This window comes from Cryptomeria japonica, chromosome 9, assembly GCF_030272615.1.
Source record: "Cryptomeria japonica chromosome 9, Sugi_1.0, whole genome shotgun sequence".
NCBI classification, from domain to species: Eukaryota; Viridiplantae; Streptophyta; class Pinopsida; order Cupressales; family Cupressaceae; genus Cryptomeria; species Cryptomeria japonica.
The window spans coordinates 196,578,438-196,598,789 of record NC_081413.1 but is presented as its reverse complement, the minus strand read 5'-3'; the positions used below and the strand labels follow the sequence as shown (position 1 = coordinate 196,598,789).

General features: G+C 36.3%; 1 protein-coding gene across 1 annotated transcript; it reads right to left on the bottom strand.

Annotated features, from left to right (window-relative positions):
* Window positions 1-4,891: 4,891 nt before the first annotated feature.
* Window positions 4,892-19,951, bottom strand: LOC131052387 (uncharacterized). Its single transcript, XM_057987030.2, has 2 exons — window positions 19,432-19,951; window positions 4,892-5,432 (listed from the first exon to the last, which is right to left on the bottom strand). The coding sequence occupies exons 1-2, from the start codon at window positions 19,613-19,615 to the stop codon at window positions 5,311-5,313; spliced, it is 306 nt and encodes a 101-aa protein (XP_057843013.1). The 5' UTR covers window positions 19,616-19,951; the 3' UTR covers window positions 4,892-5,310.
* Between the last annotated feature and the right edge of the window lie 401 nt (window positions 19,952-20,352).

Below are 20,352 nucleotides of genomic sequence, written 5' to 3'. Positions count from 1 at the left end.
GGGATATGCAGCGGGATTATTTGTTGAGTTCCTTGTATATATCAAGTAAACTAAGTCTTAACATATCATCCATATGATTTTCTGACTTTTCATTGTCATTCCATATTTCAGTCTCGAATAATTTGCACCAAACATATTCCTTAACGGCACTTGGGAAGAGCTGGCCGAAGTTTTCACTTGAAGGCAACAGGTGTGAGTCAAACTCTAATAACAATAGACCAGTCAAAAGTTGTAGGCAACTGGTGGATCATTAGAAGTCGTTATTTAAATTCTTCTATACATTCTATGGTTCTTGGTATGATCAAAATTCAAATTGGATGCGAGCTGTTAGTGTTATCTTTGGCTATTATGTTTCCTTGCTCTTCTCCTCCATTACACAGCCAATGCTTGCTATCAATTTTTCTAGAGCACAGAGATGAGTGTGGATGTTAATCCTATTGAGGTCAGTACAAGCATTAACATTTAAGAATAAATTGAGAGGGCAGATCACTAAAAGTACTTGCAGATTGGGTCTGGGTAAAAATTTACCCAACCAACCCTTTGTTAAATCTTCCAAAACCATGTTTTATTCTCTCCAAAGTAATAGCAATTAATTAGAATTTGTGAGTAGTATGCTGCTTGAACAGCAGCAGATGATGGAATTGATAAATTATTATTACTCGTGTGTAATGAGCCCAGTTTTATATAAAGTTCTAAAATCCATCTCTATGGAAACAATTACTGCACAGGAGAAGAACATCACTGCCATATTCATTTCCAATTAATATGAAACAGTGGCAGATAATTTTACCACTCAACATTTATATCAAACATCTAGTAAACATTCCCATAAAATCAACTTATTTTAGACTTTTTAAGAAAAGGAATTTAGAAAGAATTCCTTCATCCTTAATACTGTTATAGTTGGCTATTAGTCCAAAACAAGCTGAGACCGACCCCACTTTAAGCACATAGAATTGGTAAACAGTCTGGAAAATCACTTTCCCTACAGAATTAATCCAAGTTCAACAATCTAATTAATCTATTCAAAAAAGGTCAACTAATTAGTGCACTAATTAATCTTTTAAACATGAAAACACATAGAGATGTGCTAAAACTTACTTTATCATCAACAACCCACATGAACTGTAATTATAACCCGGGAATGACATCTGGGGAGACACAAAGAGCTTGGAAGATACAACAGGCATGCATTAACATAGCCATATCTAAGATACACTATGCCACAGCTTTGACAAGTTCATTTATTATGTGTGTATATTATGCTATAAATTTCAAGAGAAAATAGGCACCATAATTACTGATCCCTTGTTAAATTTAGGAGTTCAACAATAGTAGATTCACTATATATTAATTAGTCTATATGACTCTAAAATTTGTAAGAAAATATAGATGTGTACTTCAGCCAGACCAGTCACCATCGCCTTGGTAATACTTTAAGTCTACCAATAGCTAGGAATGGCTCTAAAACTTGGTTCAGACCAAAGTTTTAGGACTCGGACATGGCACAGGCTCCGCAGCCCAAAATAGGACTTGGACTTGGGACTCGGCACCGACTAGGCAAAGAAAACCATAGTTTTACACAAATATAAAGAAAACCAAAATTAAAAAATTAAAAAATTAAAAATTAATGCATATAGAGAACATAAAAGCCTAATTTGACAATCAATTTGTCATAATTCAAACATTACACGTCATATGATCTTCAAACACTCAATATTTGAAATTTCATAATTCATACTCCATAACAATGAGGGTTTGGTAGTGGAGACCCTAATGGTTTTGAGGAGCAACAATGATAAGCTGCACAAGGTGTTCGATGTGAGAAAAACATAACAATAGAAGAGGTGTGAGAAAACGAACTTCCATTTCCACGCAGGCTAGAAGTGGGGATTTGGGGGCTATGCCCCCGAAGAAGAAATGGATGATGGCAAATGAACAAGTTTGAGTGAAAATATGAAGGAAAAAAACTCAACTTTTGTTGTTTTAACACACCCAAGCAAACTCGAGAGTTCAATGAGGAGTCCCAGGCCAAGACTTGGGCAAGTAGTTGTTGAGACTTGGTGGGACTCGACTCACGAGTCTTAGGCAAGTCGACTCGCCGAGTGTTAGGAACTTAGGACACGCGAGTCCTGGCCAGTACTTGCCAAATCCTAAACACTGGTTCAAACTACACTCACCATATTAGACAACCAAATCTAGCAGCCAAACACATTAAAATTCACACAATGACAATGAACTTGCAATTTAATCAAATCTGGAAATAAATTTACACTCGCTTTGAGGAGTACAAAAAAATATGCGTTACACGAAAGATACCCAACGACACAAAATTTTCTCCTTTTATTCTTTTTCAATCTCAGTCCTTAATAGTTAATCATATGTTCTTCTTAAAGAATTTTCTCCTTCCTTTATATCTCTTCTACAATTGATTACATTAGAATATTCAAATGTTATAACTGATTATTTTAATCACTACTTAATGACACAAGTTAGAATTTCCTAAAAATTTCAAGAATTCGTAGTACTTTTGGAACCTGTTTGAGTTCCGAGAGGTTCCCGAAATCTTATTGGCCCGAAATCTTGTTGCCTTCCAACAATGATTTCAAAATCAGGACAATAGGCCAACATTAAAAAATTTCTCCATCTTTGTTGAGCTTTCCTTAAAATCTTCCATTGATTCTTTTTACAAAGGTTGTGAATTGCTTGTTGCATTCCAAAAAGGTTTTGACATCCATGTCAAGTGTTGATGAGGCTGTGACAACCTCATCATCAGCCAACATTAGTTTCAGAACCAACATCAAATACCGAAATTCTTTTGTAAAGTACTTTTCTTCTTCTTCTCCAAGATGATTTTGTTGGTGATGCTGCCAAGAAATCCTTTGCTTCACCTTCTTTAGAGGTTCTGGAAATTATTTTGGGTGTCAACAACATTGTGACAACCTTCTTGGAGGCCGGATGATTTTGAAACCACGATTGAACTCTAATGCCACCTTCCAAGAAGCTTTCTTTCAAAAAACAAATGAGTTAAATAATTTTAGCGGCAATTGGTACAAATTCTGAAACCCAATTGGAACTCCAAGGTAAGCATTTCTTTTAGAATATAAGGGGTTGTAAATGGAAAATTGAGAGACAACAAGGTTGTGAAAAGATGTGTCAGAAGCCAACAAGGGTTATGAAACCTCCCTGTTTTGTCAATGCATCAAGAGCCGACACCAGTTATGAAACCTCCCGATTTTGTTGATACATCAGAAGCCGACGAGGTTGTAAGAACCTCTTCAGAAGCTGTCACGAGTTATGAAACCTCCCAATTTAGCCGATGCTTTAACTTAGAGAAATTTAACTAATTTGAATCTGAAAATTCTCCCAAGCAGCTAAAACACCAACATAAGCACAACAAAATCAAATTGAACTGAAAACAAAACCTGACGTTTTTTGTTGATGTAGGATTGCTTGTGAATCCAGATGCTCTTGCATTAAACTTCTAATACTCAATAAGGAGCAAGCATCTTAAGTATGGATCAAAATTTCAAACATTACTTGCTACTTACTATTTCAAGCATCTCAAGTATCAAGACAATGTCTAAGCATTGTCAAGTAATACTATGAATGTGAAATGTTTTGACAAGTACTGGCATTGAAACATTGAGCAACAATTATTTTCCCATCACCTTCATTAGAAGATACATTTACTTGTCTCCGCCTACAATACAGTTCCTTTTCACAGTGCAATACAAATTCAACGTTCAAACACAATCTGTAAAGTTCTCGTACCTGCAAACATTAAAACTCCTATACTTTAGAATACATAGATGGTTTTCAAGACAGACTGTTCTATTTACTGTTATCCACAGGAAACGTTTTGTGAGATCGCAAAGCAGAAATCTCTTAGTTGTAGCTAGTTTGAAGGATGTTCCTTTATAGTTGAAGGATGTGTTCTAAAAACAATAAATTCGTGAATACATAAGGACAAGGTAATACTTTCCTTCGGCAATCAAAATTAATTTATGGGAAAAAAAGAAACAAAGTAATTTCCATCTTACTAATGTTATATACATTGTCAAATTCTTCCCCATAGTATTAAGATAATTGATCATATCCAGGGTGATAACCTTTCACATAGAACTGCAGTAAGCAAATGCCCAAACTGTCTTAGTTTAGATCCATGCATGCCAAAATCTATTCAACTCTTGCAAGCTAAAATTTTATATATAGACTAATTTCGTACATCATTCAGGCCCAAAGAATGAGTCCCTAAACAAGCAAAAAATCAAAAGCACTTCAATTACCTAGCAGTCATACAAATTGTAGGTTGCTTGGATACTCATAAGCTCAACAAGAAAGCTCCAGCGAGAAAACTAACATTGATATTTGTCTGATTGCCCTATAACTAAACAGTTCAGACCTTGAGTAGTAAGAGTGAAAAAAAATATTACTATTAGTATTACATGATTCTGTCAGAAGCTCCCAGCAACCACTGCTACTAAAAGACACATGAAAAATACTTGGACACTCATGATCGATTGACCTTTTCAACTGATCACAAAAGAAAGTATTAAAGTAATGAATTATGAAGTTGTAAGTTCACCTGCTTTGGCCACACATATATTTTGACATGTCAAGCCAGTAAAAAATCATTTTTAAAATAAACAAAACTAAACACAGGTTTGAGACATAACTTCGATTCCTTCAATTGATTACAAATATGTAATTCTGCATGTCAAATGTCTATAAAATTGAGCCTTAATTTTCCAAATATAATTTAACCACCAACATCTTCAAACGAAGAAAAATTACTAAATAATTTTCATTTAAGTCTCGACTTTCACACAACTTGAAAATGCTATTCCAAAGTTCAGCATATCATAAAGAGAATTCAACGAGATCAAAGTGAAGAGATACTTATACACCAATTATGCTTTCCACTAATAAATGTTTACAGCTAAAAGTATATGTAGACAAGTGTAATGTCTCTGTACAAGTGTAGCACACTTCCTAAACTCTTAAGGCATCCCTTGCCTATAAACAGCATCAACCTCAAATCAATTGTAAGGCTATACACTAAAATGGATTTACAAGTGGCAAAATTTGATTATATCAAAACCAATGTCTACAAGTTGTAGTCCAATGGGGACAGACTAACAAAATCCACCACATTGATCAGTGCTAGCATCTTATAAGGTGGTACTCAAAACAAGAATTAAGGGCAAAATAACAGTCCTGAATTTACAACAAAATTAAAAAAAACTCTAAAAAATGCATTGACCATCTCTCATCATGATCATAAACAGTTGCACGGGAGTTGTTAGTTCAAACTGGAGGAATGTTTGAGAAGGAAAAGCCTTTGTAGCCCTTGTAAGCATAGTATGCAATCCTCGTATAGTAAAACCCTGGAAGAAATAGCAGCGCTCCAAGTATCATGAAAAACACTCCTGCCCCAAAAGCAAAATGTTAGATGAAAACATAAAGTAACTAAAGATAATGAGATCCATCTGAAGAACCTTTCCTTTCCCCATAAACTTAATATCATTCGAATTTTCGTGACCATGGAAAGGAGAGTATCCCACAATATATATAAATTAGCTTACAAATGACTCATCAAGAGTGAAGAGAATTATTAGACCGATTCTCAACATGTCACCATTTTTTTAATTTTAATGAAGATTAAATTTTATAAATAAGCCAAATTACTCTAGAACTTGTCATCATTCTAAAAGAAAATACAACATACTTTCCAGGTTATTCCCTAGCTGCTAGAAACAGGAAATAAAGAATAAAATAGAAATAGACTTAAACCAAGAAATGCGAGTTCTAAAGTGTTAAAAATAGAAATGCAAGAATTATTAAATTTTAACAATCATACAAATAATTGATTTTCTACAAGTAGAAAAGATGCGTTGTATTTAGAGTTAGACTCGACATAAGAAATTTTAATGAAGCAAATCACTGTTTAAATTCATTGGGATGAAAGGAAAAGCCTTACTTAAGACAAATCAGAAGCAAGCATAAGATACCCAAAAGCAACTTTCTACAGCTGAAATTCTTGCATAATCACATTCCAATAGAGAGCTCAGAGTGACAGATCCAATACATAATTAGTATGAAGTATTAATTGATGTTGAAATGATAACTGAGGATTAGGAATAAAGGACGCTCTTTCTTAAAATATAATTTGTTGATTTGGCAACTTGTTCATAAAATTAAGAAATGAAGTTTTCTTTATTAACACATTCTGGAATGTGGCTGCCACTAACCATTCTGGAATGTGGCTGCCACTAACCATTCCATTTATAGTAACAAAACTTTCCAAATGGCGACACCTACAGTCCATTCCTAAATAATTAAGTTTGTAAAGCACCACATTTCTCAAAACATTAAATCTCACATTCAACAAAATTTCCCTGGCTAACAATTTGTCAATTTTTTTAATCTTTGCCAACCATATTATACTTTAATAAAATCCTTTATTCCTTGAAGATTATATTACAGTCTAAGGAGTTAAAGCTTAATTGATTAAAGGCTGAAGAATTGGGTTCTCATTGTGGAGACTTAAGTTCAACCCCAAAGGGCCATCTAATATAGAATTATAAGTTGTTACTCTTGGTCTTCCATAGTTGGCTTCTAATGTGGAGCGAGTTTCTAAACAAATGGATTTCCAAGTTGAGACTCTTCATCTTCATAAGGTGATTTCTGGTGGGATCAATCAAAAGAAGCTTGTATTAGTCTCATGGATGTGCTCGCAAGAGCTTGTATGTCATGTCCCCTCCCCAATCGTTATATATATCCTAAAATGAATCAATTATTATTAATTGATATAATAATTAAAAAAAAATATTTGAAATTTATTTAATTGTTAAAAAATTTATTTAATTAATATATATTAATATTTATTACTAATAATATCCTTAAAATAATTAAATAAAATAATAAATTAATTCCAAAAATTATAAGTAATTATTTAATTAATAATTTTATTTAAGAATAATTACTATCATATCGAAAGTCAGAATAATTATTGACTAATCATATTTAGAATACCGCTGTATTAAGACGGTTCATGTTCAGTAGATGATCACGCCAAAATAAATCCAGTGCCTTCAAAGCAATAGTTCTCTGCATCCAAATGTATGAATTAATGTATATTAGTAGCATGCACGTATATGTAGGAACGTGGAGTTTGCATAACCACCTCAAACTTTCATATGCACTCCATCTTTATGTGCAGATTTAGATTCGATGAGGTGCATTATTAAGATATTAGCTATAAAGAGTTTACACTATACTAGGTATAATAATATTATGATCAGCAATTATGAGAAGTTACGATAGTGATTAATTACCAGCATACACCGATTAGCAAAAAGGCTAATCGTACGTTATATACATAGCCAACCGGTTACATGTGGGAAGAGGAGATCAACATAAAGATAAGAACATCGGTTAGTATGATGAAGTGGTGCGATTATAACCTTAGCAAATAAAAATGTCTCTATCTCCTAATGGTCACACCCGATGGAATGTGTGAATATATATTATTAATCATTTCATTGCCAAAGATCATGGAATGGGTTTATATACTGTTTTCTATTCCAGTCGAAAGAGTTCTTAGCAAGGCCGAAGACCCAAATACCGTGTGCACAATCCCAAAGCGGCATATATCAGAGACGGCACCCTTATTGTATGCAGTTCAAAACAACAATCAGAAACGGCACAATTGCTTTGCAATAATAATCAGACCATTAAGCGGATCAGAACTATTATTAGTAGGTTACAGACAGTAATATCTGTGTGCTTCGTAGTTAGTGGTATGCGTGGGCTGTGCTTAATCTGAATGCTTAATACACAAGCCGATAGCATTCTTATACAGAATTAATAATGATATTAATTTAGAAAATAATTATAATAATAATAGTAATAAAAATTAAATTTATCTTTATGGATGAAAATTCAATGGCTTCATCAGGAAAAGTAATGTCTGGCACTTAATACAGGAAATTGATTACAACTGATTAAGAATCGCCTGTGAATAGAAAAATATAGGGCTTTACTGGTAAAGTCAACATCTAGAACTTCAACAGGGAAAAATTAATTATATTACATTAATGCATTAATCATGCATGGAAATTATATGGTTTCATCAGCAAAACTAAAATAAGGGGTTCTGATAGGCAATACTGGAAAAACTAGTTAAAATTATTGCTCACATACGGAAAATCTAGAGTTTGATGAGAAAACTAACATCTTGCACAGTTGCACTTAATAGGGGTGACTCACCAAAATCACTAATGAATGGAAAAATATGATCTATAATAAGCTCGTATGCGAATTGGGAAAAAACTGAGAAAAAATTGTAATTGCTCATAATTTGAAATAAATTTTCACTCATGGATTGAAAATCTATGGCACTATCAGCAAAATTTAGATCCGGCAAAATTTCAATCCGGCACTTTGTTAAGAGGAAAAATGACTGAATATTTAAATGCCTCCATCATGGATGGGAATTCTAGGGCTTTATCAGAAAAATTGACAGCGAGCACTTCAGCAAGAGAAAATTGATTAAAATTTCTTTAATTTATGGCTCATGGATGAAAAAAATATATTTTACGTTGTTAGCAAAACAAACAGCAAACACTTCAATAGGGAAAAGTTAACTTAGATTGCTTGATCTTTAATCACAGATGAAAATTCTAAGGTTTCATCAGCAAAACTAAGGCATTAGATTTTAATGGCTAAAAAGCAACTAAAATTATCATACCATGCTTTGGGAAAGACCTGTGGGAGTACTCGCTTTGTGCTCAATGTGTCAATCAACCTCTATGATCCATCATCAAGATAATAAAGGGTGATTTGAAATGTCAATTAAAAAAGGTTAAAACTTAAAACACACAATGATCTACAATGATCTTTCCAGAAGCATCATAGCACCATTAATAGATCAAAGAAGCATTAATCTAGAAAAAATCACCACTGATCGCAATTAATCGGCAGTCACCCTTGTCCCCGGTTTTTTCCCCAAAAACTTGGCAAAAAACCAGTCAACGTTTTTCTACGATTTTATCATGTTTTAATTGCAAAAAAATTGTACAGAAAAACAGGACCATGGAAGCTCAAAAACTGCAATTACTATATATGTCAACGTTATCAATCAAGTATGCACCATTAATAGTAATAATAGAAAAGTTCACACCTAGCATTCTGACAGCCAAAAATGACAGTTAAATTTGTCAGTCTTGGATAGAAAATCTGTGTTTTATCAGAAAAAGTACCATAGTTACCTACAGATAAGAGAGTAAAAGTACCAGAACTGGGATGGAAATGCCAAAAAAAAATAGGATACGTAACTTAATGAATAAGGATATATCTATATTATATGAAATGTAGTCACCCAAAATCATGGGTATGAGGATGGGGAACAGTACTCGTTCCTAAACTGGACTTTCTAGGTAACTCTGAGAAAAACTGATGTCAACCACTTCAACAAGGGAGCTTTGATTAAGATTGTTTATTTTTATTACTCATGGATTGAAAAATTATGGGTTATAATCTGTTTCTTACCAGCTATTTCACCCTCATTTTTCATCATATTTATATTGCCCTTGCCATTACCTTTCCTCTTTTCTAGTGGATGGAAAACCTAGGGTTTCATCCTACAATACATGAGGGTGTATCCCCTGCCTTTTTGGAGGCATACCCATACTAGGGAGTGGGGACATAAAGACACCACTAATACACAAGTATTTGGCAAATAACTGATTGAATTAAATGAATGATCAATGGATCATTTATAGATTACAAGAAACAATGTTTCTATGAAGAAACGATCGTCGGAATTATAAAGAATCTAAAATGTACAGAATATACAATATTGACCAGTCTGGCTGTCTATGCATCCTTACTCCTTAGAGGCTCTCCAGGAGTTGCCATCTGAAAAAGGAGTCCGATGCTGCTTGCCAGCCTGACATGCGCCACAAACTCCAAGGTTCTAGGTCTGAATTTCTAGCAATGCGATGACAAGATCTTCCCGAACAAGCTGAGAAAGAGTGCACATTTAAGTGCCCATAACGTTGATGCCAGAGTGTACTAACAGAGGAGTGTTTGGCTGCCATGGCAAGCTCCTGAGAATCACCTGAGTCAACTAATCTGAAAAGACCATGATCCTCAAGACCCAGAACAATTGTAGACTGAGTCTCCCAATCAATGACACTACACTGATGTGAACTGAAGGTCACGTCAAGCCGAGGAGAATGTCTCAAGAATTTGACTGACTGAGAGGAGGTTGAGTTCCATTCCTAGAACATAGTACACATCAAGGAAAATTAATTTCCTCCCTCCGGATTGAATCTGCACATTGCCCTTTCCGACAATGGTGTACCCCTCCCCCAAAGATAACTCTAAGTAAGGCTGAAAATCAATGACTAGTCTCGGCAATGAGTGAAGTGGCGTGAGGCACCTGAATCTATATATCAGGCAGAGGATTTGACATGGTCTGTAGGTCTTTTAGCCATGAAGGCATAAAAGGCAGACTCGATTTGCTCAATGTGCTCTGTTGGTGTTGGAAATAAGCCACACCCGGACCGATGATGGACTGGTCCAAGAGGGGCCAGTAGCTCAGTGGTAGATCACTCCAGCAGCGTATGGAAGGTCCTAGGTTCGAGTCCTAGCCGGTCCATGTCTCAACATGGTATCAGAGCCAGAGCCAGGTCCAGGCTAGGAGCCCCAAGGACATGAGAGGTGTGGCTTAAGGGGGGGTGTTGGTGTTGGAAATAAGCCACACCCAGACCGATGATGGACTGGTCCAAGAGGGGCCAGTAGCTCAGTGGTAGAGCACTCCAGCTGCGTATGGAAGGTCCTAGGTTCGAGTCCTGGCTGGTCCATGTCTCAACATGCTCTGCTACATTTGCCTCCGGTTGTGAACCACTTTGCCTAGCTTGTGCAGCCAAACGTTTACGGCAATCAACTTTCATATGACCATACTTATGGCAGTAATTGCACTGAACATTCTTTTTCTTCGAGTCTTCTGATGACAGAGCAGAGAGTTTCTACTGAGAAGATTGAGATTTGCCTTTATCCTTCTGAAAGGATTTGGCAGCAAATGCTTGTTCTGTAGAGGATGAGCTTGTACTGCTGCCGAACTGTTGCTTCCACCGATCTTGCTGCAGAAGTTTAGTGCAGAGATCAGCGAACTTCAAATCAACACCGGTAGAAGTGATGTTGAGTGTTTCGACAAAATGTTCGTAGGACTTTGGTAATCTCTTCAGAGTGATCATGACCATGTCCTCCTCCTCCATTTACCGACCAATGGCTTCTAACTAATCACGGATGTCTATGATCTGATTAAGATGCCCCTGAAGAGAAGTGCGTTCATCCATGACAATAGAGAAGAGCATATTTTCTAGAAAGAAGGCTCTACTCTTATCAGATGTCACATGCAACGTCTTGAGATGCTCCCATATCTCGGCAGCTGTTTTGCTGGAAGGTATCTGAGGAAGTTGATCATCGATCACTGAGAGCTTGATGAGCATGACTGCTTCACGATTTTGTTCATCTAACTTTGTCTGTTCAAGACCGGCTGTAGTGGGACAGGTGGCCTTTCCAAGAACCAACTTCTCAATAACGCGATACTCAAAAATTGTGAACATCCGCTATTTCAAAGTGATATAATTTTGCCATTGAATTTCTGAATTCCCTCAAGCAGAATATTCATCAAAGATGCCATCGCCAAAAATTGAGGTCAAAGCTGGTTGACCTAACGATGGCACGAATATCGAGGTGGAAGATTCGTGAAATCGCGTAAACGCGATGCATAGACAAAACTGAGGCTGAAAGTGTGCACAGATTTTGAAGCAAAGTTAACAATTTTTTGGGCACGGATCCCAATGTGCGGATTTTTTGAAGACCCAATAAAATCTAATAGGTACCCAGATGAGTTTTCAAAAAATCAACCAAGAATCTACACTCAGTTTTTTGAATCGTACTAAAACCCAAAGAGTTATAGTGAACACCCTAGTTGCAAAAAAAAGAACCCAAAAATTCTTTGTGATTGGTCGCTTGAAAACGCAAAGGGTTAAAAAGAAACCCTAGACAATAGAAAATGGCGAAAAATCGCAAAAAAGAAACGAACCACAGAACACGAAAAATCGCAAAATGGAAACTGCACGATTTCCAGATGAAAAACAGCGCGATTTTTACAGACACGCGAATGGAGAAAAATGGAGGAAGATCGCAGGTGAAAATGATTTCGCGCGAGCATAACACAGAGGCGTCGCAAAAAAAATCACAAGCAAACACCTTCACGCACAAAGAAACCCACCAAACGCCACCGTCGAAAAAAAACTGAATCGTGTAGGCACGAAAATGAAAAACGCAACTGCGGAAAATGCAAGAAGAATAATCCGTGCGGCAAACACAGAATCGCCAGTGGGAAAACAAAACCACAGATCACGAAAGAAAAAATCGCAATTGTTGCAGACAAATCCCGCCAAAAAATTGGCCGCCAAAACCCTGCAAAAATCCGACGCGACCACGAACACAAGCGATAGAAAAAGATTCCAACACGGGTCGAGCTCTTAGACAAAACGCGAGTACAAATAAATCTTAGGCGGAATTTTGAAAAGAGGACTGAAAAATTGATTCGAAAAATTTTTCACTAAAAATTTTAGAATTACAAAAAATCTTTTCGAAAAAAATTTCTGCCTAAGCTCTAATACCATAATACACAAGCATTTGGTAAATAACTGATTGAATTAAATGAATGATCAATGGATCATTTATAGATTACAAGAAACAATGTTTCTATTAAGAAATGATCGTTGGAATTAGAAAGAATCTAAAATGTACAGAATATACAATATTGACCATTAAACAAAATAGAAAGAAATATACGAAGATAAATTATGCTAATAACCACGGACACATCGGCTTGCCATCCCTGGCCCCTCATTTTTAGGCAGACCCATCCTGGAAACATTCTAGAAATGCAGCAGTCCCCCAAAATGGCATATCCAGCTTCAAATCCTATCAGCTGGAAGCTACTCATGAATATGTACCAACTGACACGCAGGAAGCTGTTTATTGTAAAATGTGGCAAGTTTCAATTAATTGGGAATCCCTTATTGAGAGTCCAATGTTTTCTACTTAGAAACTTTAAAAGATTTGTAGGATTCTTGGAGCTTGGTAAAAAGCAATAAAATTATAAAAAATGGCATGTGCCTTGAAGGTCTATTTGGTCTCAAAAGCTAGGTGGTATGGGCTTTACTCCTCGACTCCACCCTATATTGCAACAGTGAGTGCACCTGGGGCACTGCCCTTATACCCCACCCCCAAGAAGTGCCAACTCTCAACCCCACTAGGTACTACCACCCCTAAATCCATGCTCTAGTTTTATAAAGAAAAATAAATAAAAATCATTTTGTACCATGTTATATGGAAAGGCAACATTCTTTGGTACATACGTAGATGACCACATCTTTGGGCATTTTGTTGTACATTTTATATAATATATATGTACATTAATAATGAATGCAATGACAATTTGACATTTGTTAATTTGTGTTCATCTGAAATCAGAAATCTCAATTCAGCTCCAATGATATGTAATAAGGTAACAATAATGCATATGATGAATACCATACCTTATCAATGTTACCGTGTGAATATTTGAAATTTTGTATATTTTTTAATAGTTGTCCCTTGCTGTCCCCTACCATCCCCTAAAAAGTGGACTCCAAATAAAATCTGTCCCAGAAATATGTCCCCAGTCTCCATCACTGAAACTTTGGTGTAACATAGGTTTTATCATAAAATTGAAAAAGAATTTGGTGCTTCAATAGGGACATTGACTAAAACTGTTTACACATATTAGTCATGAACGAAATGGCGTTTTATACTCAAAAGCTATCATCCAGTACAATAAGAAGAGAAAATTGATTTAAATCTACGTTACCGGTTCTTCCCCTACAGAGCCCAGATCAAGGTCTAGTTCAAAGCTGGTTTGGATTCAGGACTAATTTGCACAGGTGTTCTAACAGGACACACATTAAAGACCGTGAGTTTGTCCCCGAAGAATCTGTCATGAACCCAGAAAAATCTAACCAGTGCTCATAGTGTAACTGCTCAAAAAATGGCTTTTTAAAAAAGTATTCACTTTTCTATCATTTATTTGTCATCATCTGTTACTGAAGCAAAGGGAAACGCCAACATGAATTAATGAGGTAAAATGTTTGTGAATTTCTAAAAAATGAAAACCGTCATTCCACTTCTCCAGAACCCATGAATTGCTATGATCTATTATGTTTCATTGACCGCTATTAGCGTTGACGAGTTGATTGTTTCTCTCCTGCAGTTGGTCTTTGAGTTCAACAAGGGTGGACAGAGTGGCATAACAATGGGCTCAGGCGTGGCCATGATGCAGTTGCAGAGAGATACTTACATGGTTTCAGAGGGAAAACAACTATAAAACTAAATTGATTTAAATAGATAAATTCATCACCGGTAGATGTAAATTCTAGGCTCCAATCTAAAGGGGAAATTATTACAAAACTAACATTTAGCTTTTCAGAATTAGAGATTTCCTATATTAATTAAATTGCCCATGGATGGAAAAGCTAAGAAATATCAAAAACTAAATTTGACACTTTGAAAAGGACACGTGCTTAAATTAATTGCTTAGGGAAGGAAAATCTACGGTTTGACAAGGGGAACTAGGGTGACACTTAATCAGCAAATATTTGACTGAAACTTCCAAATCATTATGTGGAAAATCTAGGGTTATATCAGCAAAACCGACATCTGACAAACTTTGGTAGAGAAAAACTGACTGAAATTGCTTAACTTTTATCACGAGACAGAAAACCTGGGATTTTATCACCAATACGGGCAGCTGACGCTTCAATGGAGGAAGGCTTATGGAATATCTTAAACTATGGCTTGTGGATGATAGCATACAGCATTATCAACAAAACAAACATCACTCACTTCAATAGGGAAAAAAAATTTTAAAAACTACATATGCTAAATTTCATATTTATTATTTATCAATCAGAGATGGAAATAGTAGAATTTTTATTAGCAAAACTAGCATCCAGAATTTTGTGAGTTGAAAACTAAATATAGTTAATCGTACCAAGCTTCTGAAGAGACCAATGTGAATTTTCTTCAGTGAACATCTCAAATCACCCTCCATAATCCATCATAAGAATAATAGAGGATGATCTGAATTTTCACACAGTTCTTTCCGAAAGATGGAAAGATTAGAGTGTAGAGGCTCAAAAACTGTGACAAATATGATTAAATAAATTTATCAATCGTTGTCAAGAGGCTGTTGATCTACAGGTGAAATTGATTTGATTAACAAAGACCCCATGGGACTCAATTATTTCTGAGTGTAAAGGCCTACAAACATGATGTATAAGGCCACGTTCAATTTGAGGGTAATGTAGAGTCAAAAATATCACCCTCATCACCTTTAGTGGCAATTGCGACATGTGGCGCCTCCCCCAAGCTGCTTGGAGGACAGGTTCACCAACTTGTCCTTTTGTCTACCAAAGAAGTCCATGTCAGCTTCCCTGGAGGCATTACCAACTCTGCCGATCTGACAGATTCGCAGGACACAGAAGCAGCGCGAAGACATCCGCGCGGCGCGCTACCGTCCAGCCAACCTGCCAGCCAAACAGGTGGTCGTTGGGACATTAGGACCTGCGCCAGGAAGGAACCGTAATGCCTCCCTGCAAGGCCACCAACATTCAGGCTCGTCCCTTATCCTATATCCTTGGTTTTGGGACATTTCCAAAGGATCTTTTGGCAGATTGGAGACTTACTCTTGGAAATTAAAGCTCTTGGAGACACCACCACCATTGTTGCAGCATCGTCAAGCTACCAAGTTTATCAAGAATTCCAACACTTGCCAAGCACTAGGGGAGTAATCTAACTCTATCCTGCACTTTCAATATCTCGTTTATTTTCCACCACCATTGTTGCAGCATCGTCAAGCTACCAAGTTTATCAAGAATTCCAACACTTGCCAAGCACTAGGGGAGTAATCTAACTCTATCCTACACTTTCAATATCTCGTTTATTTTCCAATTATCAAATAGAATAGCATTGTCTTTGTATTGGTCTTTACATTCTTCTTTATCAGCTTCTTCATTATCTTCCTTTCCCGTGGCTTCTTGGGTTGTCCGTGGAGGTGGAAACACCAAAACGGGGGTCTAACTTAGGCAGGCTCCAAAACACAACCCCCAACATTTTCTCTCTTGCATGTGTGTAGGCACAGCTTTGTGAAGAAAAGATTATCTTGCGGGAGGCTTCACAGCATGGGCCAGTTGTGAGATTTCTTTGTCCTCTAATATCTTCCTTATTCTGTTTCATAATCCGTGTTTTTCATAATTGTCAATATTGTTTAGTTGTTTTATAAGTTCTGTCGGCACATCCAGGACTTTCTGCTTGGACTCTGCGCTCCGTCCATACAGGATGACAGTGCGCCGCGCTGGTGTCCCAGCTCTGCGCACTCGTCCTGAGGACAGAGGCTTCGTGAAGAAAAGATTATCTTGCATAAGGCTTCACAGCGTGGCCCGGTTGTGAGATTTCTTTGTCCTCTAATATCTTCCTTATTCTGTTTCATAATCCGCGTTTTTCATAATTGTCAATATTGTTTAGCTGTTTTATAAGTTCTGTCAGTGTGTCCAAGACTTTCTGCTCGGACTATGCGCTCCATTCGTACAGGACGACAACATGCCGCACTCGTCCCGAGGACAGAGGCTTTGCAGAGCCGTCCAGAGACGCTTCTCGGGCGGCTGACGCTCCTTGTATAAATCTGTTATCCCCTGGCTCATCTTAGCGCCAGTTCGCAGAGGTAATCAGAAGGGCAATTTTTCCTTGAGGATTCGTCATCCTTGAGGTGACAAATTCCCTCCATTACAGGTAAATTTGATGAATTGGATACACCTTATTTCTTGGCAATAAGCTGAAGACGATTCTATCTTTCCACCCGAGGACTGATACCAATGGGATGCCATGCCTTCAATCAAAAATTTATCAATTTACAGTTTTACCCGGAAAATTAACACCTAGCACTTCGATAGGGAAATTCCAACAGTAAAATTAGACACTTTGGATGGTAAATCCATGGTTCTATCAGAAAAAAGTAAAAACAGACTGTTAGCATTTCACCGGAGGAAGACTAATGAAAACTGCTTATATTTATGGCTCATTGACAAAATATATAGAATATTATCAAAAAAAAAAAAAAATCCATGCACTTCAATAGGGAAAATTTACTAAATTTGATTTAATTTATCGATTGAAGTAGGAATTTTAAGATATTATAAGCAAAGCTAACGTCAAGGACTTGGGGAGCTGAAAACTAACTCTAAGTCTTGTACAAAGCTTGTGGAAAGATCTGTGCATGTTTCTTATCAATGTTTTGGATCAACATCCATTGTCCCAATGATGTATAGCTGGACCTGTGCAAGGGTTTTTTTATCAACATTTCAGATCACCCTCTATGATTTTGATGGATATTCAATCTTGAATGAGAGTTTTTGATTGACATTCTATCATGCCAATGACGGATAGTCAAACCTGTCCAAGTGTTTATTGATCAACATTTTGGATCACCCTCAGATTGAAGATGGATATTAATGTGTTGGATCATCCTCTACTATCCTGCTGAGTGCTGATGAATAATAAACACTCTATTATCCTGATGATGGGTAATAAAACACTCACCCAGGTCCGCCAAAAGGTGATCCGAAATGTTGATTGAAAACCTTTTGCACAGGTACACGGCAATCATCTATTATTTTGATGATTTTTGATTGCCCTCTATTATCCTGACAATTTTGAATTGTGTCAAATAATAAACACTCACGCAAGCTCATCATCCAGATGATAGAATGTGATCTGAAAGATTAAAAAAAAATACAAACAAGTTTTATAAAACTTATACATCATTGAGAGAATAGCATGGTGATCCAAAACATTGATATGGGAATTTGGACAGTAAAATTAGACACTTTGGATGATATATACAGGGTTTTATCAGAAAAACAGACAGCTAGCATTTCAATGGAGAAAGATTAATGAAAATTGCTTAGATTTACTGCTCAATGACAAAAATATAGGATATTATCAACAAAACAAATATCCATGCAATTCAATAGGGATAAATTACTAAATTTGATTAAATTTATCAATTGGAGGTATGGATTTAAAGATTCTATAAACAAAGCTAACATCAAGGACTTGAGGAGCTGAAACCTCACAATCAGTGTTGTACCAAGCTTCTGGAAAGACCAGTGCAGGGTGCAATTTTCTTATCAATGTTTCGGATCAATATTGGTTGTCCTAATGATTTATAGCCGGACCTGTGCAAGTGTTTTTTGATCAACATTTCAGATCACCCTCTATAATATTCATGAAGGATAACCAGACATGAATTAGAGTTTTTGATTCACTATCTATTATGCCAGTGATGGATAGTCAGGCCTGTGCAAGTGTTTATTGATCAACATTTTGGATCAGCTTCAGTTATATTGATGATGGATATCAATGTTTTGAATCATCCTCTATTATCCTGCTGATGTATAATAAACACTCTATTATCCTGATGATGGGTAATAAAACACTCATTCAGGTCCATCAACAAGATTATAGAAGGGTGATCCAAATTGTCAATTAAAAACCTCTTCAACGGGTCTAGGATCACCATCTATTATTTTGATGATTTTGGATTGCCTTCTATTAACCTGACAATTTTGAATCATGTCAGATAATAAACACTCACACAAGTCCGGATATTAGAGTGTGATCTAAAATATTGATAAAATAAATGCAAGCAAGTCTGATTTATACATCATCAAGAGAATAGGATGCCGATCCAGAACATTGATTAAAAAAAACTCAACACGGGTCTTTCCAGAAGCTTGGCACAATTATCACGGACTGTAGAGGCTCAAAACGAGTAACAATCATGGTTAACATTGATCAAAAAACCTCTGCAGCGGTCTTTCCAAAATCCTGGTACAATTATCAGGGACTGGGGAGGCTCAAAAATGGTAACGATTATAGTTAGATAAAATTGATCAAAAACAACGCGCGGGTTTTTCCAGAAGCTTGGTACGATTATCACGGACTGCAGAGGCTCGATAACGGTAACGACTGCAGTTTGCTAATCTCATCGATCACACACGAAAAGACCACAGTTTTACCAGAAAAACTAACTTTTAGCAATTTGATAGAAAACCTATGACAATTAAATTTGTCTATCTTGGGTGGAAAACTTAGGGTTTATGAGAACTTAATATCTCGTACTTCGAAAAGCGAAAATAAACTCAAGCTGTTTAAATTCATCGCTTATAGACTGCAAAATCTAGGGTTTTGCGACCAGTCAAATTTTTAGAAACACAAAACGAGTGGAAGGAAAAAAATTGTTACCGTGACCCCTGTCGCCTCCGATCTTATTGTACAGCATGATGAAGCCCATGATCATACCGAAGGTGCCGACGACGAGCAGAGCCAAGGCCAAAGAAATCTCCTTTATGGGGGGCTTATTATTCACAACATAAGGCCCCGACAGTTCTTCGTCTGAAATGGAAAATGTGTGATCTACGTACGCCATGGATTACGACTACAAACCCTAACAGATTCCCCTGAGTTTTAAGCAAACAATATCCGGAAACAAAATATGCAATTTGCAGGATTTCTGACAGGAATCATCCGACGTCTGCGGCGCTATTCTGATTTTGGATGCCTCTGCCTTTGACTTTGTTGATTAATATAAATAAAATAAATTCTAGGCGTTTGATTATTCTCAATTGGCCGGCGTGCACACTGAATTTCGTATCGTGATTAGTTTTAATTTCTTGTATGTCGAGTCTATATACGACGCGCCAATCAGCGAAATTTGTAATGGAGAGTATGCTTAGGATTAGGTCATTTGTAATGGAGAGTATGCTTAGGATTAGGTCATCTTGTTAAATGGCATGGTAAGGTTAAGGTAGATCGAAGAATATGTTAAAGTTCTAGATATTGCTAAGTCAATATTAGCTTGTTTGCTGTCAAGTTGCAGATATACGGTAAGGTCAATTGAAGAGTATCTCATTACGTAAGAGATATTACGTCAATTGAATAAAAAAATTTAATAAAATAAGTAGTTTAAAAAGGTTGGAAATAAGAGAAGATGTGTAAAATTTGTCAATTAATTAAAGTAGATAGACTTTGTAGAAATATACATAGCTTTTTTTATAAATTTATTATTATTATATGGATTATGGAAATATCAAATCTTCAAAGAAATAGAGATTTATGTGAAATTTTCTTAAGGTTAATAATTAGTATATTTATATTTAGAAAATT

Coding starts and splice junctions, on each gene's coding strand:
- LOC131052387 (XM_057987030.2), bottom strand. CDS start 19,615: ATGGCGTACGTAGATCACACATTTTCCATTTCAGACGAAGAACTGTCG. Junction 5,433..19,431: donor CGGAGGCGACAGGGGTCACG/GTAACAATTTTT, acceptor CTTTTGGGGCAG/GAGTGTTTTTCATGATACTT.